Source organism: Pleurodeles waltl, chromosome 8 (genome assembly GCF_031143425.1).
Source record: "Pleurodeles waltl isolate 20211129_DDA chromosome 8, aPleWal1.hap1.20221129, whole genome shotgun sequence".
NCBI lineage: Eukaryota > Metazoa > Chordata > Amphibia > Caudata > Salamandridae > Pleurodeles > Pleurodeles waltl.
Genome location: NC_090447.1, coordinates 97514041 through 97537854, shown reverse-complemented (window position 1 = coordinate 97537854; position 23814 = coordinate 97514041). Strand labels below are relative to the sequence as shown.

Sequence of the window (23814 nt, the reverse complement as noted above, 5' to 3'; positions counted from 1 at the left end):
AGGATGGTTGGTTATATTTAAGTTTGTTTTGTTTGTCATTGCCTGCATTTCTCTAGACAGAAACTTGTATTGCCATTCAAAATATGCTTGGCTTCCTGAGCAGGTGATATATGTTATGTTTTATTATGTCTTATGTTATGTATTGTTTACTGAGTTATGTTAATACTGTTTAGTCCAGAACTGCGCAGAAATAAAAAATAGATATTTGGAAGAAACAACCTGGACACAGTCAAGTACAAAAGAATGTCTTCCTTATTAGACCCAAGATTCAAATTATATATACAACCCTCCTCCCACTAAATAATGTTATTTATGGTCCTGATGAAGGCTTATCTGAATGTATTATGAGCCAAAACAAATTATGGCGTATTTTATCTGTTTCATTGCTTTTGAGTATTCATCACAATCAGAACATATTTTACTACTCAGTGCATCTTTGCAATGATGCATGATGTTTTGGAAACATTTACTGTCTTTGACTGTAATGTGTTTTACATAGTATTTGTTTTGTTATTCCACACACTGCAAACCAAAAATCATACATCTTTTTATTTCGACATTTTCAGCAAACTAAATAACTGGTATGTAATTATTATATTAAGTATCACACCAATTAATATATTCTAACATATTTGTTGCTAGAATCCTTCTAGATTTTTCTAACGCTTGTACAGTGACACATTGCTGCATTGTCAATAAATTGCAAAAGAGTAATACAGAAATGCAATTAAGTACCATGGGGCATATTTGAGAAATGTGTGCCATTTCTCTTGCGCTCTTTAGCGCCCTCCTACCACCACCATGTGCGCGCTGTATTTAAAATACGGCGCTAGTTGGCACAGGATAGAGGGAAGTAGCATCATTTTTTGTGACGCTAGTGATGTACTCTGCAGGAGTAGCGCCAAGGTTTTGGCGTTACTCCTGCAGAGTACACAGGGGCCCACTGTATACAATGGCATGCCCCCTTTTAACGTCTGCTCTGAGCAGGCCTGAGCTTTTAACGCTTGCTTACACGGAAGTATGAGAATGCCAGATAGTCCAAGGCTTCTTCCAGGCTCCCTTCATCCTCTGCGAACCAGCTGCCATAAGACCCTCGGAAAAGGCTCACAGATTCCTCAAGCCACGCTACTGAGTGGTAGAAATCCTCCATATCATATGCAACCTGAAAGACATCAAAAGATAGACCACCTTCAATGAGAGTGGTTAAGGTAAATGAATTCCTTCAAGTCAGTATCACAGGTGAATTAAAAAAACTCATCTCTGCCACAAGATCACCTATTAACCCTGAACAAATGGAGGGTTCCACCCAATGTCAAGGCATTTACAACTTACCAGTGCAAACAATCTTGACTATTCTTTTAGGATGTACATCAAACTGATTTATTTTGCCGCACCTAAAGAGGGTTGATATTATTATCCAACTCAAAAGCCCTAATTGAATAGGCTTTGAGCCTGACTATAACTGAATCAGTAACATCTTCATGCAAATGTCTGCAATGAGGGAGAACCATCTTGAACTACCATAGGGACTCACACACATTGACATAACTAGGTTATAAGCATTGTACAAGTGTATTTTTTCATATATTGTGCTTGCATAGCTTTCACTATATAAATCAATTCCTACTAGGTGCTTTAGAGATAGACAATTTAAAATATGACTGGGTTAAAAGTTCCCTTGTGAATATTGTGTTACTATTGCAGTTGAGTTACCTGTCCACACCATTTCCACCCATAAGGTATCATTTACATTGTTGCCTTTTTTTATGCATTGGATAGTAATTCTCTTGTCAGAGTTATGGGTGGTCTGTTGTTTGCTAGTCACCATGGAGGCATTGTGGAGCATAGCGTGTCCAGTGTCTTGAATTCTGCCTGAACGTGGGCGTCACTTCCTGGGCACTAAGAAGACCGCCTCTGTGCTGGGGAAGCTCGTATAGGTAGCAGAAAGAGGGCTAAACATAAATCGTGGAGTTCCATAGAGAGAGAAGGTTTCACAGTGGCTATAAACGGTCTCACACTCTTTCACTAATGAATGGCAATATATATGTTGTATCTGAACTACCTGCTTCTTTGGGTTGTTTAAACTATGGTCACTAAAGCATGGGCCCCAAATTCTAGCATGGACCTTAGACCGATAAGTCACAACATTAGCTGATATTTTACTAGTGCTGTTGAGCTGGTGTTTCAGGAATTGTTAGTTTGGCTGGTTTTGTTGACTATTTGGCCTTCTTCTCCCTACACAACATTGCTGGTCCAAAATTTACAATAGAGAAGATTCAAGAGGCTCTGCTGCCACCCACGGGGGCGAAATGAATTGGATATATATTTCCTTTTGATCATCAGAATCCGAGGCTTTAGAAAACAACAGAGGGCTGGATAAAATCTTGTGGAGGGCCAGATGTGGCCTGTAGGCCGTAGTTTGGAGACCCATGCTATAGAAAATGTGAACCCTGCAATCCTCAATGTGACTGATTCATCGAGATTCTTTAGTGGGTAAATATTACTTACTCATAACAAACTTAGATTTGCAGGGCTAACTTACTCTTGAAAAAAGTTTGTGAAGGGGCCAATAAAAGGACTTTGAGGACAAGGACTGTTTTTCAGTGCTGTAGAAACACAGCAGATTATATGTAAGAGAGTCATAGATGTGTGTTAGTTCATCACTTCGGCAGCCTCTATTATTGCTTGGATGACAAAATATTGGGAACAAATACATTGTGACTAGGCCTGGGTGGAATTTCAATTACGCTGGAGTAATCAAAATAAGTTTGGTAATTCTTTGTTATTTGACACGGAATGAACTAATAATAATGCAATTTCTCCTTCCCGCTTCTTTGTTGACTAAGGTAGGCTGATTGCATTCTTTGAATTATGACTTCATTCTCTTCCTTTATTTTGCCCTGATCACCTTTTTCATGGCACCTGTGTTTGTTATTTTTGGACTTGCTGGCAATGGGAAGAAGCCCTTCTTGGCAACTGTTAGCCAATGCAGCCCATTGCCAATATCGCTTGCCTATCAGGAAGCACAACAGGCTTTTTCTCACATGGTTCAGAGTTGGTTCATTCTGGACAGTTCTGCCTCTTGTGCATCTTGCACAGGAGGTTGGATTGTTCCCTGTGGTATATTTGCAGTGCAAGAACATGCACATCTCTACAGGTTACAGGTTAACAGTAGGAGGTGCTATCTTAGCAGTGTTGGAACAGGGTATGTTGGCCTCCGTGTAAACGTAATTCATTTACTTTATATTAAAAGTGACTGGATGCTGCACCTGTTACCTTGTGTGTTTTGTTTCTGTTGCCCTGAGGTCAAGTCGTTGTCTGCTATGGTGCATCCTCCCATGATCAGGACTGGGATAAAGAAGACAGATGAGGGTACCATGCACTGATCACTTATCAGTAATCTTCATTACTCTAAGTCCTAGCCCTCCTCATCACATTCTTGGTTGCCATCACTCCCTGTCCTTTTTTTGGGGCAACAACAGGAATAGTTGGATTTGCTTGGCATTTTGAGATGTGTGGTGCTCCTGGCATCTTATTATGACACACAGAAATAGGAGCAGTAAAACACTGGAACCAGAGTTGTTTGTTTTAATTTTAGTTTTTGTTTCCTGTTTCTGCTGGATTATGGTAGCTTAAACCTTGGGGGCATGGCTTGACGTGAGTCCAAGAAGGCGGTGTCTTTGTGAGGCTGCAGAAAGTGGTGCTGGAAGTGGCAGAGCAATGGCGCCTTCCTGGCTCGTTAAGCCTTTTCGAGGCTCTCAACATGCAGAGGTAGTGTGTAGTGGCAGCTGCACTTATCTGTTTTACTGCTCGGGGGCTGCGGTTCATAAATTCTAAGCAGTGCGCTTCACTTCTGCAGAAGCGCCCACCATTTTGAATGTCAGGCAAGCTGTGAGGAAAATGCTTGCTTAAAATAGATCTTTGCTGCAGTTTTTTTCTCTCATGCACTTTATAACAAAACACGTGCTCTTGTAAAGAATGACTGCTTGTGAGTGTACTGTGATAATTCTTCATTGTGCTAATATCAAGCATGCATTTAAGGTTTTGTGAACAAACCCTCAGGATTTACGATGTCTTCTACTTTAGAATGCTTTGTTCAACTCTTATGGCCTAGAGCTTGCTCTTATTAATACCTATCTGCACCAATTTATTTTTGTACTTAAACCAGTAGTTTTACCCAGTTTATGGGCAGACTGGGTGTTCTTAAAAAGCCCCTCAGGCTTTCTTCAAGTAAATCTCTCACATATTCTGCTGCGCTATCGACGCTCATCGCAATGGATGAAAATTCCCCACAGAAAGTCTCAGCCCTTGCCTTTCCCTTTGTTTCGGCTTTCATTTCTACGCAGGCAAAGCACTGATTAAGAGGCTCAAAAAAGACCCGCCTTTACCCACAAAGCCTCTTCCTACAGTCTCATTGGATGTTTTATTGGAAGAGATTGGGGCTTTGTGCCTGTTTATGGAAGAGACTAACACCAAGCTACAGATTCTTATTGACAGATGGTCACTTATGGAAGAATGTTTATCTAATGCAGAGCAGCAAATCACCAGTTTCACTGCAACCTCCACCACAGTGAATACCTTACAAACACAGGTCACTTCCCTAGAGAAACAGGATGAGGACCTCAAAAATCAAAACAGGAGTAATAACCTATGAATTTATGGTTTTCCTGAGGGCTCAGGAGGAGCAAATCCTATCTCTTTCTTCAAAACCTTCTTACCTTAACTTTTGAATTTACCAGAGGGGCCACCAATCAATATTCAATGAGCACATAGGCTAGGTCATCTTTCCTCAGTCTCTGCAACCTCTAAAAAACCTAGAGGTGTCATCTTATATTTTTGGGAATTCACAGAATTAATGCAGGTCAGTATAAATAACTCAAACATATTTCTCGGTCAGGTCACAATATATAGTTCTAAGACTATGCTAAAAGTGCAGCTGATCGACGCAAAAAATACATTATTAGGTTAAAGACTAAAATGCCTTTTGGCCATTTGTTTGGAATGAGAAAACTGTTAATAGCTATTGGACATTGTTTGCGTGGGAATGCAAGCAAAGAGAAAAATGGCACACATTAATAATTGAAATGATGAAGAAAGTAGCTGTTGTTATGGTCGCTGTATATTGTTTCAACAATATTGTATATATGCACTAAGTTGTCTATTTCATTTATTTTCTAGTTTTATCTGTATGTGGAACACACATTAGGGTGTAAAAGGCTTTGTGTTTGCCTTTAGGAATAGTACATATTGTTGAGAGTACATATCCCAGAATGCCACTTAAGGGCATGGCTTAGAGGATTAGTATAAATAGTGCTTGTAATGGATTGGGTAATTACCGTGACCAAGACCGGGAAGGTCGAAACGCGTTGGTGTCAGTTTGTTTGGGGTCCTGTTATGGAATAAAAGCAATCTGCTGTAATCCTGTGAGTGCCGCATTTTTGACTTAATTGTCAAACTGGTGTGAACAATATATATGTATATATATACACACACATACACTTATTGTATATCCATAGTAGTAGACCCAAGCACAGCATAGGAGTGGCAGGGGAGAAGAATCTCTCCATTCCTGTACCCATATCTACTTGGAAACAGATTTGGATTAAAATTAAAAATCCACCCGTACAGCCAACACAACACAATCACATTTTTTTCATATGAGTAGACTTTTCATGACACCAGCATTACTTCATAAGATTAACTCGCATATTCCAGGTACTTGCTGGACTTGTTCCGCACAATCAGCGGATTTCAAACACTTTTCACTTGTCCCACTGTTTCTGCTTTGTGGTCACATGTTTGGTGCAAAATTTGCCTTATCTTTCATTCCAGTGTACCTTATTCTATTCCTAACATATCCCTAGGAAGTCTATCTGATGTATGGGTAAATGCTTCATTTAATGTGAAAATATTGGACACATTATTAACAATTGTTTTTCAGAAAATCATCCGAAATTGGAAAGATTCTGCAAAGTTATCAGCCAAAGCATGGTGGGATGCAGTCTGTCACACTCACCCTTTATACAGTGCATATATGCAACCTCTATCCCTTGTTTAAAACGGAAATACATATGGACACCTGTTACAAGGTTTCTTAATAACTCTGCAAAAGAGTCATTTGCTCCTCCTCCAAGGAAGAAGTTCTACAGCCACCTCGACTTCCAACTTCTGCTGTACTGCTTTGCATCTTTTGTTACTCATTTTAGGATTTATAATGTACTTTTAATCATAGAGTGCTGTATATTAATGATGTGCTTATCCTCTCCTTGCCTTTCTTTTCCCATTATTTACTTGGATGTAATATGTTTTTTCATAGCATTATTATTTTTCTATCAATAAACGTACTACTTTAAAACAAAAATAATAATATTAGGTAAAACCTTTATGTGGGATGAAGCAACTTCATGTGGTTAGGAACAGAATGACGAAGACGAGGGCTAATGGTAGTGAAGATTATCTGTAAATTATTGGAGTATTCCCTATTAAGGCAGCAGCACACATGGTGCAACATGGATTTGCTCAGGTTTTTTTTACATGGTACAAAGTTTACACAGTGTAGTATATCATCCTGCACTGCTGCTTTGGACAAAGACTGCGATTCCCTGATCACAGGCTCTGCTGCTAGGAATGTTGCTGTGTGTTTCAGCCTCTAATCCCCGATTGTATGTTCTTTCAACACAGCCAAGATGAAGCAATGAAAAATGTGCTGCTAGCAGAGATGATTCTGCCAAAAGTCTTTGTAAGGAATGAAAGCTGAGCCTATCAAAGGGAGGGCTGTCCTCATCGGTGTGATGCCATGTGAAAGGAATTCTTTGTAGCTGCCCAGTCAGCTCCTGGCCAGCCACCACGACCTATTCATTTTAATTTGTTGATTTCATAAGCAGATAATTGGTTGGAAGTCGCTTTTCAGAGCTAAGATCCCAGAGAAGAGAAGGAGAAGATATGCTACCAAACTGTACATGTGATGTGGAAAGAACGAGAGGGGTAGACAAGGAAGAAGGAGCTATAAAAGCAGGGAGTCAGGTTTGCAATTACTGTGGAAAATGGAGGTGCCTCATTCCTCTTGTGAGGGTTGCAGGATGGTATTCCAGAGGGAATGTGTAGGAGCTGACGAGCTCTTGTCATTAATGATGGCTGAAGGAGGGAGTCAAATGCAAAGGTTGTTTCTTCCTGTTACTCTTCAATATTCTGAACACCATTTGCAGTAATTGTTCTTTCTTTCCTTCTTTCTTTCTTTCTTTCTTTCTTTCTTTCTTTCTTTCTTTCTTTCTTTCTTTCTTTCTTTCTTTCTTCCTTTCTCTCTTACTTTCTTTTCTTTCTTTCTTTCTTTCTTTCTTTCTTTCTTTCTTTCTTTCTTTCTTTCTTTCTTCCTTTCTTTCTTCCTTCCTTTTTTCCTTTCTTTCTTTCTTTAATTCTTTCTTTCTCTCCTTCTTTCCTTTTTTCTTTCTTCTCTATCTCACTCACACACTATCTCTCACACACAAATACACACACACATCATTATATCACACAAACCATGTACAAACAATAAACCAAACACAGGAGATGTCATTTCCTGGTTGTCTGTCCCTACAGTGAGATTGACACTATCTCCATGCAATGATATCGTATTCACTACATCGACTTATCACTATATTGGAAGGTAAGCACATAATTACTTTTAGTGACCCCACCACCAAAGCCCTTCCTTCACAAGGACTAACAACATCTGGTGAAACAGGGAGACCCTGCACAATGATGCACGGGCTGCCCGTGCTCACACATGCACCAGCAACCTCAAAAGGGATCTCTGGCTACCTTCATTTACCTGACTCACTCCACCCCAAAGTCATTCACAACAAATGAAGACATAGGGCCTTATTACGACCTTGACAGAGGAGTTTCCTCCATCACAAATGTGACAGATATCCCGTCTGTCATATTACGAACCTCATTGAATATAATGGGATCATAATACTGCGGACAGTGATGGAGGAAACCTCTTGGTCAAGGTTGTAATAAGGCCCATAGTCAGCTTGCTGCCTAAATCACCCACAAGGAAAGTTGCACAGTCATCCCTCTAAAAAATAAGAAAACAAAAAAAAACTGGTAACTGGCTACTAAACATTGGGTACACACTTCCATTACCACGGATAATGGTAGTCACTGCCCATACAAAGAGGACATACAGCAAGGCTGTATGGCAGTAATATCCACCTACAATAAGATTTCATCCAGCACACCCTCTTCCAGCAGCTCGTCAAGGTAAGTATTTTTTTTTTTACCTCTACGTCACATAGCAAATATTTTCACCTGTTATTCTTTTGTGGCGTACTAGTTAGGTCGATGAAGTGGCTATGATGTTTCTTTTCATGCAATATAACACATGCTACATAGTAAGACAAAGCATAAATTGTCCTCTGTCCACTATCTCACTCCAAAAATATTGAGAAATATTAACTTCCGCTAGAAAGAAACATTTATTTTATCAAAATTGTAATAACTGGGCATCTGAATTGCCCCAGAAACAGCACAGATTTAGTAACCTTTCACCTCTGAACAACCTGGTTACCTTTCCCAACCTAACCACGATTGGCTTCCGGTGCTCAGGAATGGGCATAACCCTTGCTGACCCCCGTTGCAGTGGGAATCTCGCCACCCTGTTTGCTCCTGTAACAGCTGAAGATGGCACAGATTCCAGGCAGCATCAGTGTAAGGCAGTTTATTCCAGTTTCGTCTTTCTTTTATCTTTATTCGATATCCTTAGCTCTGCTTGCCATTGGTTGGTGCACCAGAATATACATAATCTCAGAACTTAAAGCAATCAATACTGTATGCCAAATTTTCAATTAAAAAAAAGGTCATCTGACATAAGTATCACGTTTTAAAAATCGTTTACAAAAATGTTTCTTTATGTAGTACAGATTTACTGGTACTAAGATATAAGGGGAAATGCTCTTTTAAACTATACTAGGACACTAGAGTCCTCATTATAATTTGAAGCTTAAAATCGTGTTTTACAGAGATCTCAAATTGCCAGTTGTTTGGTAGTCATCACACCCTGTCAGGTTAAATCTTCTGAAAATGAATGGAGCAAAAAGCTGGGGGCTAAAAAACAAAGAATGTAGAGTTAAGTGTGTTAAAAAACAACTCAGCATGTTATGCCTCATATTCCTGATGAAAACTCGGAATAGGAGGTATTTACCACATGTGGTAAATACCTCACCCTAATGTAATGGTATTTACCATGTGGGTGAAATACACCATCTATCCCATCAGACTTATAATGTTGGCCTACATTTTACAGATGGTATTTTGGCCACAATATTCTGGTACCACATTCGGAGGATACTGTAGATGAAGAGAAAATTGGGAGGTGTCATGAGTGTTATAGTAAAATATTTATGTTCACAAAAAAAAGTGCTGCAGTGAGCAATGATATTTGATCTATAACAATCCTACGTGCCCTTGAAAGAGGCGGGGGGTTGAGATTTGTGATGGTTAGTCATGCCTCCTGCTTATCCACACAGGGAGTAATGGTGACAGGGCTCAGCCACTGACTTCATGACTCAGATTAACTGTTGGAGAAGTATCCTCAGTGCACTTTAGGATTAGTTTCTGGAGTTGTTGTGTGGGTGCCATCTCATGCTGTTACGGATCCCTAGCAATAAAGCGTCTGGTGCTTGAGCTCCTTACTGGAAAGGCAGAACAGAACATTTTGCTTGTGCAGAATTCTTGTGGTTTGGCGTATCAGACCTGGCTGCAAATGGCTCGAAACCACTCTGTGAAACAAACCCCAGATGACAAAGATGAGTCATGTGTCTGAAGCCTCCACTGGTGTCGAGTGGTGTACCTCAGTGCTCTGCTCCTTGTCTGGGACTTTTAAACTTGTACACAGCATGCACCCACTGGAGGAGGTCACCAAACTTCATCTGCTGCATTTTCAAATGGTTAAAGATGACCCTCAATTAGAGGTTCACTATACCCCTTATTGTGTTGTATTGCATTGTAGTGTCTCAGTGATCTTGGGGAAAAGTATATTACTGGAATCAGCAGGTGTCTAGCCCCAGCCCACTGGTCCTCCAACCAGTCAAGGTCCTCTCGGGCCTGGCCCCTTGCTTTGAGGTTCCCCCCTCACTCCTGCTTTCACTCTTTTCACCCCTTGTGCGTCTTTGTCCATTTCTCTCATTTTTGTCGATCTTTCACCCACTTTTGCTTCCTCTTTTTTTTACTCCTTGTGCCAGTGTGCTCTTTACATTAGCTCTTCTCTCTTTTTCACTCCTTGTGTTTCTGTGCTCGTTTCACTCATTCTTGTCTTTCTTTCACCTGTTTCGCTTGCTCTTTTTCACCCTTTTGCCTCTGGGCTCTTTCCGCTCGTTTTTGTCTCACTTTCACACACTTTTGCTTGCTTTCTTCCCCCTTTGTGCCTCAGTGCTCTTTTTCACACATTTTTGCCATTCTTTTCAGAAGAAAACACAGACCTCATTCAGCACTCATCACAGCCACCAACAACATCTGGACCATCCCAGACCAAGGAGAGACAGCCGCCCTCGTCCTGCTCGACCTCTCTGAAGCATTCAACACAGTCTCCCAAAGAATACTCATCAGAAGAATCCACTAGATCAGCACCCAATCACTTGCACTCAAATGGATCTGCTCTTTCCTCATGGGAAGAACCCAAAAAGCCACACAGCCACTCTACATCAGAGTCCAAGAACTTGGCTGGCAGAGTCTCCCAGGGATCGTCCCTCAGCCCTACCCTTTCAACATCTACATGACACTTCTCGACAACACTCTCCGATCCCAAGGCATCAACATCATTCCCTATTCAAGTGACCCCGGCTCATTGTCTCCCTGATAGACAACATTAATAGCACCAGAACCAACTGCATGACCAAGGTTACAGAATGGATGAGAACTAACTGCCTGAAACTTAACTCCCAACAAGACAGAAGTACTGGTCTCTGGAAACAAGACCTTCCCACGGGACGCCATCTGGTGGCCAACCGAGCTAGGACCAACACCAACTGAGAATGCCAGAAACCTGTGGAGCATCCCGGACAACAGTCTCAACATAACAGCCCAAGTCAATGCATTAAGCACTGCCTGCTTTCACATCCTACGCGTGGTCTGAAGGATCTTCAAAAGGCTGCCACAGAACAAGAGACAAACTGTGACACAAGCATTCATCACTGGCAGACTTGACAGCAGCAACGCACTCTACACCAGAATCTCCAACCAGCTTACACAGAGACTGCACACCATCCAGATCGCTGCCACAAGACTTATTCTCAACCTCCCACATCGCACCCACATCTTACCTCACCTCACAGTGAAAATATATGTAGGAAAGTACAAGTGATGTTACACTAGGTGACCAGATTCATCCTGCCACTGAAGCTCAGCTGCCAACTAAATTATATGTTAAATGTAAGTAAATCAAGGTCCATGGTGCACAATACCTTCCTCAGACAGGATCTCATTCACCTCGTGGCCATATTGAAAGATACAGCCCTTCAGAACCTTGAAAAATAAGTCACTAAGAAATAAACTTTTCAAGCATACATTTTAGAAGACGAAATTCTGAGATCTGATTTTCACTATTTGTCAGTCCACCTACTCAGAGCCATGTTATAAAAAGTGCCCTTGGTCCACAACAGACACTTGTATCTGCTTACTGCACTGCCGGGACACTTTGGTATTATAGAAGTGGCCACAGATGTTATTGCTCCTTCTGTAATATAGATTGACTGACAAACATTTGCACTGGCATGATCCCAAGAAATGTGTCCTCATTTGCATGAAGGTGTGGCCCAATGCAAATGAGGAAGCACTTTGCCTCTGTGCTATATTACAGGCATGGGCACACAGGCAAAGACGCTGTTCGAAGGCACTCTGTGCCACACAGCTGTGGCACACAGTAAGTATGCCTCACAAGGGTACTCATTGGGAGGGGTGCATGAAGATCCTGGGTATCCCCACCACCATCCCCATGCTGGCGGGCACAGTTACTCACTCACTGCCCTTGACTGCAGTGGGATCCCTGCTTCCCTGTAAATGTGAGTCTGAGCCTGTCCTCTCAGTTAAAAGTGGATAGCAGCTTTAAATAGACGGTCCACCTTTCACTAATGTAATGTTTCCAGTGCTGGTGTAAGTTCCTGCTCTTTCTGGGAATTTACCATAATAGGGAACACTGCCCTGTGACAGATGGACTCAGTAATGGTGTGCCATGGTTCAGCCTGGGGCCATGTACCTTGTATGGAATACTGCCCCTGTAATTCCATTCCTGCTATTGCTGAACACTCTTTGTTTAGGAAAATACTGAAACCTTTTTTTTTCAGATTGACGTTTACTTTGTACTGTTTCCTGCATCAAGAGTTGTGCTATCAAGAGCCAAATCCTTGTTGCAATAAAAAAAAAAATGTGGAGTACGAAGACCAGTAATAAATTTAAAACATACATAATATTATTTAAGCTATTTACTCTCTGGTATAGGATTAGTTAACTTTGACAAATATCCAGGAACTATTCTTTTGGAAACATTATATATGGAGCCGCCATGTGCATGGGATCATATAATTTACCACCTACCCATGTCATAATAAAATTACACATTTGAAATCAATCTTACTGTTTGTTCCTCTCCCATAGATTTTTTTCTGAGAATAAGACAGACGATAGTGTAACAAGTACCCCTCAGAAGTACCAATCTATATCTTAATATATATTGGATAAAGTACCCCCGGCATACATTATAAGAATATTGCAAGTCACCAAGGAAATTCTGGACCACTTAGCGGAGCGATGCTGAAGGCTGAGTTCCTTCATAAAGACGTTGAACTTAGAGGGGGCTTACAATATCCTTTTAACATGTGGCAGAGGGTATTTTATTCATTATACTACATGGTCACACTATTACCCTTCTCACATACTGCTTAAATCCATGGTGTCTTGCTCTTTCACATGGAAGAGATAGTATGGTTGAGTCAAGAAGAATAAAAGCAGAAGCTGTAGTGCCAAATTAAACACATCAAAAAGCATTTTTCATATTTTTCAAAATCATATTAGTATCAGTTTGATACTAACCAGATTTTAAAAAGCTGTAGCTCAGATTGTGTAAAAAAATGTAGAGAGATTATGTCTGTCCTGTATTGACCAACAGCCTGCAAAAGGCAATTTTCTTTCATTGTTTAAACTGTAGTTGGAATTGTGATGTATGAACTATCTTTTACCTTGACTGCTGGTTCTGGCAGCAAGTATTATGACTTCACAACTCAACTGTAATAAGTTATTACAGGTTTCTAGAGACGTCACAACGCAACGTTTCCCTAATCTAGAAGCAAGGACCATGCACTTGGGAAGCATGCTAATGTGTATTCCTTGATTGACTTTACCTTTCCAATATGAAAACAATCATCGGCAGACATTTGAAAAAGCTGGGTGGGTCGGTAGATATTGGTCAGGGTGGGGCTTGAGTCTCGTTGGAACAGCCCATTCACCAACCCCTTTACGTTCAGAGCGTAGACGTCCTGCAGCCTCATCAGCGCCTTAGCAGCTCCTTCCAGGTCCTCAAACTGGGGCAGGTCTTTTTCCACATCCTTGTAGCCCTTCTTCAATGCTGCAAAATCAACCCAAGAAATGATCAACACTTCTTAATGCATGGAAATTGATTCCTACCAAAATCACTGGAAGACGCCACCTGTGTTATGTTCATAATCCATTTTTTGCTTTTATGGGAATACATTTGTATGCACCATTTATAAACTTGTTTTGAAAAGTCTTTGCATGTCTTTAGTAATGATGCAATGTTAACATTTCTGTGCATCTTTTAGATAAAAAAAACCCAACCATTTATCATCTAAAAGACAATTTCATTTCAAATACTTTGTAAAACATTATTAAATCGCAAGTGCCCACAGAAATGAAGGTGTTAGGCTTTATGTAAGTGGTAAGGTAGTTAGGTGTACTTGTAGTGACACAACATTAAAGAGAGACTGCTTATTCCAAACATTTCATGAATAGTGCATTGAACCACCTGATTTCCAAAGGAGAAGCTTTTTTCTCTATCTATAAACCATGACTTAATTAGATACAAATATGTTTGCATCGGACATTATTTAACATGATTTAAAAACAGCCCCCATGCGCAAGCGCATTATACACCAATTAATTATTAAGGGGCTCATTATGATCTTGGCAGGTTACCCCGCCGGCAGCCGCGCTGACAGTCGACGGAAGACCACCAGCGCGGCAAAGCCCTCGCCGGCCCTATAATGATTTGCCCACTTGGCCGGCGGACGGACACTGTGTTTCCGCCCGCCGGCCCAGCGGGAAACAGGGCAGTGCGGCGGGTGCAGCAGCACCCTTCGTGCATTTCACTGCCCGTAATCCGGGATGGGGCTGTCCATGGGGGCTCCTGCACTGCCCATGCCAAGTGTGGTGTAAACGGGCAGGAAAAGGCTGGTGGAATGGGACTCATAATCCCCAGGGCAGCGCTGCCCTGTCGGATCTGAAACGCCGCCAGCCTGGTGGTGGCAGCCTGGCGGTGGCGGTGTTTCCACCGTTGCATTTCCGTCATAATAGGGCGGGCAGGCGGACCACCACTACTGCGGCGGTCCGCCCTTCACCGTGAGTCTGGTGAACCACGGACCGAGAGATTTAAAATGAGGGCCTAATTCATTAGAATTAACTACACATATGAATAACCCACACATACTTTCCAACATTTCCTGCAATTTCCTCTCCCAACAGAAATGCAAACCAAAGTCTAATAGTTGTCCTTAATATGGTAACTCAAATTTATCCTTCATATTTTATACCAACACCATACCATGGCATACCATAACTTACCATATAGTATCATAGCATACCATGCTATGCCAGAGTGTTACATATGCTACTTACTATATTGTACCATGCAATGCCAAACCTTACTACACCACACCATAGAATACCATACCATGCTTTTCTAGACCAATCCAAGCCATGCCATGCCCTACCATAACATACTATTCATTTCCAAACTGTGTCATGCTATGACATGATTGAATTATGTGGACATTTAGACCAGCTGATCAGCCAGCAATAACCATCAACTAACAACATACTGGGCAAACTTTCTTCTCTAATCTAACTCAACCACCACAGGACACCGGACTATGGTGATGACAGCTCCAGTTGAATAGCTTCTGAATGGAGGTTATAGTCTTCAAATCCTATCCATATGTGTCCTAGCCTCTCTTGTGCACCCCACCATGTTTGACTGAAATCTTCCTTTCAAGGACTTGGGCATGGTGCTTGTTGCTGATGCTTCTTTAAGATCTGAGTTTAACACTGTGTTAAGTTACTCCTATGATTCCACTCCTTACTGACAATAACCAGGCATTAGTGCCAGGAGGAAAATTTACTCCAAATTGGATTACTGTAGCACTGTGTATTGCAGCAAAAACTGTTCTGAGTAAGAGGGATTATATATCTCTTCTTCCCGTAGGGAGTTACACTGGCTCTGGGTAGTAGCTCAGATCCACCTCATCGTCGACTCTTTGGCTTTCAAGTGCATAAACCAGGTGGGTCCAAGCTACCTTTCATAATATCTGTCCTATGGAGCAAAGACAAAGCTTTATTGACAAACTCCAAGTTTATCTTTAGCACTCGTGGTGCATGTTCCCTTCCTGTGCAGGATTCCTCCATTTGGACCTCATTGCCACTGGACTGTAGACTCTGCTCCTCACTCATGTCCTTCAAGAAAAAGTTAAAGAGCTGTCTGTTTGTCTAGGCGGTTTATACAACCTGCGCCGGAGGTCCAGTGAGCTAGGGTGCCATATACAAATATTTTATTTTATATTGTAGTTGTTGTAATATCCTGCAAACCACCTGCAGTTAGCCTCTGAGCTTTGTATGAAACGGATGCAATGGTTAGGTAGTGGATTGAAAAACATGATAGGCAAAGAAAACAACCAAAACTCAGTAAAATACAACGGATGATAAAGCCCTAGAATGAGATAGCCAAAAACCTGACCCTGGAAGATTGACATGGGCCGATTTTTGTGTTTATCCGACTGGCCCAGGTCACAGCACAGGAGACAGCACTGAAAGGTTAAATGTGTGATTATCGGAATAAGTGAGTTTGTAGGAGCTTTTTAAATCTGAGGCAGTTATCTTCGACTCTAAGATTCTTTGGGGGAATTCTACAGAGATGAACCTTGCACATGGAGGGTACTTCCACCAATGTCCTTGTCACGAAAAAGTTGAATGGCCAACACATTGTGATTAGCAAGTCCCAATTTGTCAGCCAGCAAATGCACACCTTTGGTAAATGCTGACTAGAGATGCTATGGAATTATTGGAAATTTCATACAATGCACTTGAACCCTCCTTTATTCCCCAGTATGATACATTGAAAATAAAGACATTATAAACTTTTGACTCTTGTGCAACAGGAAGCAGGGAATCCACAGAACACAAATGGTTCAAGAAAACCGCGCCTCTCGTTCATTCTTGTGTTTAGATGGCTCTTTGTACAACAGGCTGCTAGCTTCACCACAAAATATTGATCAGTGTGCTTGCCACTACATGGAGATCATATCCCAGTGACAGGGCATCCGCAGGTCCACATCTTGGCATTGACATGGAGCGAGCAATGTTAAGGATGTACTTAACACGTTGTTGTACATTGAGGTACACAGCCTTCTGAATATCTCCTCAAAGGTAGAACAAGACATTGAGGTTGGGACATCCTAGAGCAATAACAGCCAATCCAACCAAGGGCCTTCACTGTATCAGGTGATGGGACAGCTGAGCTTTGAGAAGATACACGTATACTGTGCAGGAAGAAAGAGCTATGCCTGTAACAGGAGCAGGTACAAGGCCATCCAGTCACTTCACAGTACCTTCAGTATTCTCACCCGCCTCCTGACTGTGCACCACATTCATCCACTCCGACTGCAGTCGCTTTATCAAGGTGTAGGCCAGCAAAGGGTTGGAGACAGGGGTCTCTGCTCCTTGGTGCAATCTGTTGACTTTCTCATAAAACCTTAATGGAAAGAGGAGAAACATAGATCAGACATAGTGGACTACAGCACTCCCAACAATACTCCAGGACAAGTCTTATCAACAAATCAGCCTTTTAATGTTGTCATTTTCTAATAAAGAAACAGTCTGAAACATATCACAAAGAAAATTAGGAGCTGAATAAACTACAATCAAATATTCATTTTGATCCATTTCTGTAACTTAGTGAAAGTTAGTTCACTGGGTTGATTCACTCTTTACAGTGAAGTTTGCATACCTTTAGACAGCCATTTGTGTCAATATCAATATAGAGATGATTGGCTGTAAAACAATAAATATATCTGTAGCAAACGCTATGTAAAAAAGATGTCTATTATCGGCTGAATCTGTCGACGTAACACTGGCAAAGACCATAGGTCTGGCATTGTCTGACAGTTTTTTGGCTGTGTCAATAATTAATTTGCTTTGTTATTGTTTTTTGCAAAATGGTTTTGCAGGAAATGCTTCACACCCCATAATCCAAAAAAAGCACACAAAAAACAAACAAAAAACATAGTTGTAAGAAAGCAAAAATCATTTTTGGTCTCAGAAATCACTCATTTCCATAGTGGCCCCTGGCACTAAAGGGAGCAACTTTGCTAGTGGATGTGCTCCTCGTGAAAGGGCAGAATGCCGTCACCCACAGTGAAGTTAGCCTATTGCTGAAATGCTTTAACCCGTTGCCCCACGCAATTTGTGGTGCTGGTTTGATGAAAAATGTGAACGACAGACAAACAGAGCAATGGATGAAGAAGGCTGGCTGAAAACACCTATAGGTTTATTTCACATATAATTTAAGTAAAATTAAAATGTCTTGGCTAATGCCACCAGACCCCAGTGGATGTCGGGACATTCCTATTTCATAATAATTTAAACCTTAGCATGGACAGTCTCACAAACGTATTGATGATTGATCCCCAGGTAATTTTATTTCTACTCTTGCTAGAAAAATTCAGCACTGTGTCCTCTTATCACTGGATCCTGCCCAGCTGAAACATCATATGTGTCTGGGCGAGGAGCAGACAATAGGATAAAGCATGCTGCCAAGTGGTGATGGTCTTCCACCCTATAGTTAGGCATACTTTCCAGTGATATTTCCCTTTATTGAGTATTTTTGCAAAATTTGCATTGCAGGTATTACTGGGTCCGAGCTATGTTTTGGTGTATTTTATTATATCTTTCGATGACAAACCACAGACCCTAACTTTTCACACTCCATCTTAGTTAGTATTAGTTTTCATACTTTGGACAAGCATATCTTTATCAACATGGTAAACACACTCAAAAGGTGCTCCGGGAATTGGAGACCATTTGGCAGGCGCGGCCCGTCCTTTAGGGCGAAGGGGCCACGCCCTCCCACCTTTTGCCCCTCATGAAGAGTGTCTGTTGGCTGAACAAAGGTCAGCCTGACAGACACTCTTTGTGTTCAGGTCAGGCAGCCAGGAGCAGGCATGCGCGATTTGCGCAGACTCCTGGCTGCCTGAGCTGAACTTTGCTGGGCTGAGGAGGTCACAGCTCCTATGGGCGTGACCTCCTCGGCTCAGCAAAGGTGCCTCGAGGCCCTCCCCCAGGTGACGAGGAAAGCGTCACCCATTGACTTTGACCTGGGCACTTCAGGTTTAAGCCCTGAAGCGCCCAGGGCGAGTGTCAATCAGTCACACTTCGTCAGTGTCAGCAATGTCAGCAGTGTCACTGACACCATCCCACTCTGTGATGATCTTGGGACTGCTGCCTTCCCTCATTGGCTGACCTTGACCTAAGGTCAGCCAGTGAGGGAAGGCAGCAGTCCCAACCCTCCCGGGACCTTCAAGGCTGTAGGTAAGTGTGTGTGTGTATGTGCTTTTAAAATGAATGTTTGGTGCGTGCATGCATGTTTGAATGTTATGAGTGTTTTTTATGGATGTGTGTGTGTGTGTGTGTGAAAGAATGAGTGTGTGTATGCTTCCCGCCCGCCCCCTCCCTCCTAAAGCCGCCAGCCGCCACTGCCTTTTGCTGCTGAAACCCCATCCACACAATAATAACTAACTATAAACAAGCATGCACCACCTACCACAAAACCATTCATAACACAAAAAAAGAATACTATTCTGAAAGGGGAAGGGAAGTCATGTACTATTCAAGGTAGTGCCCAGATTTCCCTATGCAAAACTACCACCATCCCTCTGACCCAGAAACATTGTGACAAATGTGGCATCTTCATATTTGACAATATCAGAAAACCCAGCATTCCCTCACTAACCAAACAAGTCCAACATGCACAAACTCCCACCACTAATCTGCCATGGAAGCTTTAAAACAGCAGCTTCCTATTCACATCTAAAAGTCAATCAAGACTGAGGGGACCCTGCAGAGCAAATATTGCAACAGCAGATACAGAAATCCTGATTTCTCCAACTCTTCGCTACTTCAACGACAGCATTTATAGACAGTACTACTAAAGCAGAGGAAATCCCTCTCGATGAAACACTGACTGGTGAGACCAAAACAGGGCCAGACGAAAGACCAAATGAAGCCCTGAAAATAATTTTGACATGAGACCTGCTACCTTTCTGCCTCTTTCTTTCCTGAATTTTTGTTTCCAGTCCCAAACTCTCACCATGCTCTGCTTCCTGCCATAAAAGTAAAAGATGCAGCAAATGGCAACTTTCAAAATGTTGTCTTCAGTGGCTTCAGCTCCTCAAAAAAAATCCAGATGGAATAAATGGCCAGTCTAGCCTGGTTCTGCCTCATAGCAGGAATCCCATGCAACCACAGAATCTTGGGAAAGTGTTAAGAGTTAATCTCCACTCCAACAGTGAAGGTGACCAAATTCTACACTCCCACTGATACAGTTTCCAACCAAGACATGGCTGAGAGGCAGCCCTAGTCACTGCCATTAATGAATCCCCACAACTAGCAGACCTACTGGATCCCTAGGCTCAATAAGATATAATAGTGCATAAAGTCCTGCTCCACCGCCTCCAAGCAAAGGTCGACCTCTCTGAAAATGACCTCAGTGCCAGTACACTGAGACTAAAAGTGTATGTCAAATTGACTGTACACAATTGGAAATGGCTAGTTTACCTGTAAGTTCCTAATAAATGGTACCTGGTACCCAGGGCAGCACTGATTGTTCCACCTTGGAGGTACAACAAATCCTGCTGTCCGCCACTGCAGATTGGTAGAGCAGTTGTGCTCTTCTAGCCCGACTTTGCCATTGCAAACAATGGCAGAGTCACCACTTCCCCTGGACATGTGTGTGAGTCACCCCTCTGGCAGGCCTACCGAGCCCTAAAGGCAGGATGAAACATGACACAGATAGGGCATGTACTTTCCATGTCCTGACAGTAAAACATGTGAAACCACCATTTTACTGTAAAAAGACTTGGTCGTCCAATTATCTAGTGCATGGTTACACGCTGACCCCCTCACCTATGCTAGCTCGTCAACAGTGCGACCAAAGTGGGCACTACAAGGTATCAAACAATTCGTTACATTAAGCCTGACTTGTTTCTCAAGCGGAAATTAATCTAACTTGTTGCAGTGTGCAGCTTTAACAAAGGTGCCACTTTGTTGCCTTTAAAACTCCTGCGCCTTCCCGGGCAGACATGGAGCCTGCTCCATGAGATATCTTCCTGCCCTCCTGAAGAGACACGCCAACGATGCTCAGGAGGGAGAACAATGGGGGATTGCAGACCAGGGAGGTGTCACTCCTTTCCTGCAGGAAGCCTCATACATGTTTGCCCCAAAGGGCTGGCTTCAAAGGTGAAGATGCCGTTGAAGAGCAGATGTGGGACTCCAGAGGGGGAGAGGGAACTTCCCCATTGTTGAAATAGGCAGGATGGCATGGAGAGCACAGAGGGGAAACTAGCTGCCAAACCGGTTTACCTAGGAGTGTGTAGCCCTGAGGTAGCCACTACCAGGGTGGGCTAGTGAGGTCTGTACACCAGGAGAGGACTCTCCCCATCTTGGGAGTGGGCAGAATGGTGCATCCTCGGATAGCCAGATGCGACACTCCACTCAAAGTAATCACCAGAAGGGAAGGAACCTGGTATCCCATTGGCTACCAACCACACCGTGCCCGGAGGGCGATTTCTGAGCATAAGAGGGGCATCCCTTGTACCCAGACCTCAGATCTCGACTGACTTGGAAGAAGGACGAAAGAAAGATTGCCCTGCTTTACCGATGGACCAGCAAAGAGAGGCTGCACCGACTAGGAAGGCACCTGCTGCACCTGGTGGCTTTGGAAGAGAGAGACTGTGTCTACCATGTCCTGCTCAAGGAGAAGTCATCTCCTGAACCCAGTCAAGTCAAGAGAACTCCAGGGGCCAGCTGACTAGCATCCTGTTCACAACATAGGGACAAGACAGCTGAAGAAACCTGCTGGGGCAAATTGATAGCCCAAGGTCTCCACGCCGGTACCACCGCTGCTGTGCAGCACTGAGGACCAAGACCCGGCACAGAGAGTTGCACCTGAGCTTGGGGAGCCCGCGTGAGCTGTTGGAGAGTTGTGGGGGCCCTCAGAAGTAAGTTTTTGACTCAGGAAGTATTGACCTGTGATTGCAACAATGGGTGACCGGTAGACCAGTGGCAACTGGACTTCAGCCAGACCAGAGATTCCAGTCTGGACTGGGCTGCAGTATGAGGGAGCTGGAGCTGAGCAAGGCCCCACATACAACTGTCGGACCTGGTCCTGTTTGCAGGACTATCCCCAAACTTTTTGCCTTCTTCCTCCTATCCTTTCTGACCTGTTTTTGCTGGCTTTAGGACTCTGGGCACGTTACCACTACTGACCAGTGCTAAAGTGCAAGAGCTCTCTGTCTACATTGTATTGGTAATTGGTTTATCCATAACTGGCATACTTGATTTTCTAGTAAGTCCCTAGTACAGTACACAGTGTGTACCACGGGCCTGTAAATCAAATGCTACTAGTAGGCCTACAGCACTGATTCTGCTAACCTGGAGTAGATTGTCTGTGCAGTTTTAACTGCCAGGTCAACCTGGCAAGTGGGTGCACTTGCCAGGCCCATACCTTCCCTCTTACTACATGTGTCACCCCTAAGATAGGCGCAAGGCAGCCCCGTGGGCAGGGTGCAGTGTATTTAAAAGGTAGGACATGCACCTGTGTGTTTTACATGTCCTGATAATGAAATACTGCTAAACTCGGTTTTCACTATTGCATCCCATAGGTTAACATCTGGATTGTCTTGAAATATCTTTTAAGTGTAGTTTCCATTGGGAGCAGGTAGAGGAATTGAGTTTAGGGTCTCTGAACTCTGAACAATTTAACAATACATCTTTTGGTGAAGTTGTTTTTTATTTACTTTGCTTACTTCAAAGGCAGAAATGAGTATACGTATTGGGCCTCTGAGACCACAACTTTAGAACACTTCTGGACTGAGGACATTCTACCAGGAAGAAGAGCTGGATGCCGTAGGAGGGACTGCCACTCTGCCTGTTGCTTTGCTGTGTTGGCCTGCTGCTTGGTGTAGGAAGTAAAAGGACTGGACTTCACTTTCTACATCCTGCTCTCCAAGGTTCTCCAAGGGCTTGAACTGAGCTTGCCTCCTGTTAGAAGTCTCAGGGATATCAAAGATTTCATCTGCCAGCACCTGCGTTCTCTTGCTAAGGGTCCTTACTCGCCAAGTGGTCCCAAATCCAGTTCCTGATCCCTCGGGAGTGAGTACTGGTGTAACCAAAAAGAAAGTAAGTGCATCGACTCCAGAGAGACTTCAGAACCGGTGCTGCTGTCCTACTCCACGCCACTGCCTGCACCAGGATCCGTGGGCCCCACTGAGTGCAATGATTGCGACTGATGCCGCAGGCCCAACGCCGCTGTAGTGCCTTCGAAGTCCCTCCACAGTGTGAGTCGTGTGTGCTGTGTCCCTGACGTCTGGGACAACCAACTCCGCCGCAGCCCCTGTGGCCCCATGATGTGATCGCAACACCACAAAATCAATGCCTTGCGTCTTGACTAGCTGGATTAATGGACTCTGCCGGATCGTAAGGAACTGACGCCTCGCCACCGATGCTGCATCACCTCCCCTGCAACTGTAAGGAACTGATGCCTCACTTCCCCTGCCTGACAGTAAGGAACCGGCACCTCACCTCCCCGTTAGCAGTAAGGAACCAAAGCTGCACCGGCTCCAGCGACACCTCACCTCCCCCACTCCGCACCACATCTTTGTTTCATTGTTTACCAAAGGTACTGTGTCTGGGGTCTGTGCGACTCTGTGACTGGCCTGCACTCCATTGCGAGTCAACCATGCTGTGATAGCCCAAGCTAGAGCTATTGTGTTTCTAAGCACTTTATTGAGATTAAACCTTTCAAAATTTGTATCTTTGCTTATGTTTGTTGGATTCTTTTTGTTTTTGTTTTGGTCTTGTTTTATTCAGATAAATATTGCCTATTATTTTTCTAAACTGGTGTAGAGTCCTTCTGTAGTGTTGTCACTTTGTTACTGTGTGTGTGTATAAACACTATACACATTACCTCTGAGATAGGCCTGACTGCTTGAGCCAGCTACCAAGGTGGTGAGCAGGGGTTATTTTAGGTGTGCGACTCCTTTATCCTGAATAGAGTGAGGGTCCCTACTTGGACAGGGAGTAAACTGACTGCCAATTAGAGACCCCATTTCTAACAACAACTGAATAGCCTGTGCTCTGCCTTCACACAAAGGGCCTACCAACCCTACATTGTCACTTCAGCCAGCTTGGAGCCAAGGCAGGGGAGGCAGGATATTCCATGCACTTCAAAGCCACTGTCTAGAAGCTGCTCCCACCTTCCAGAACCAGGATACCAGGGTA

At 43.1% G+C, this 23814-nt stretch overlaps 1 protein-coding gene across 1 annotated transcript in view; it reads right to left on the bottom strand.

Annotated features, from left to right (window-relative positions):
* Positions 1 to 23814, bottom strand: part of P4HA3 (prolyl 4-hydroxylase subunit alpha 3) — a 257969-nt gene that overhangs the window by 98107 nt on the left and 136048 nt on the right. The window contains exons 2-4 of the mRNA XM_069203822.1: positions 16869 to 17011; positions 13374 to 13597; positions 1013 to 1162 (exon numbers count right to left, since the gene is read on the bottom strand). Of these exons, the coding sequence (XP_069059923.1) occupies positions 1013 to 1162; positions 13374 to 13597; positions 16869 to 17011 (517 nt within the window). The remainder of the gene's footprint in view (positions 1 to 1012; positions 1163 to 13373; positions 13598 to 16868; positions 17012 to 23814) is intronic.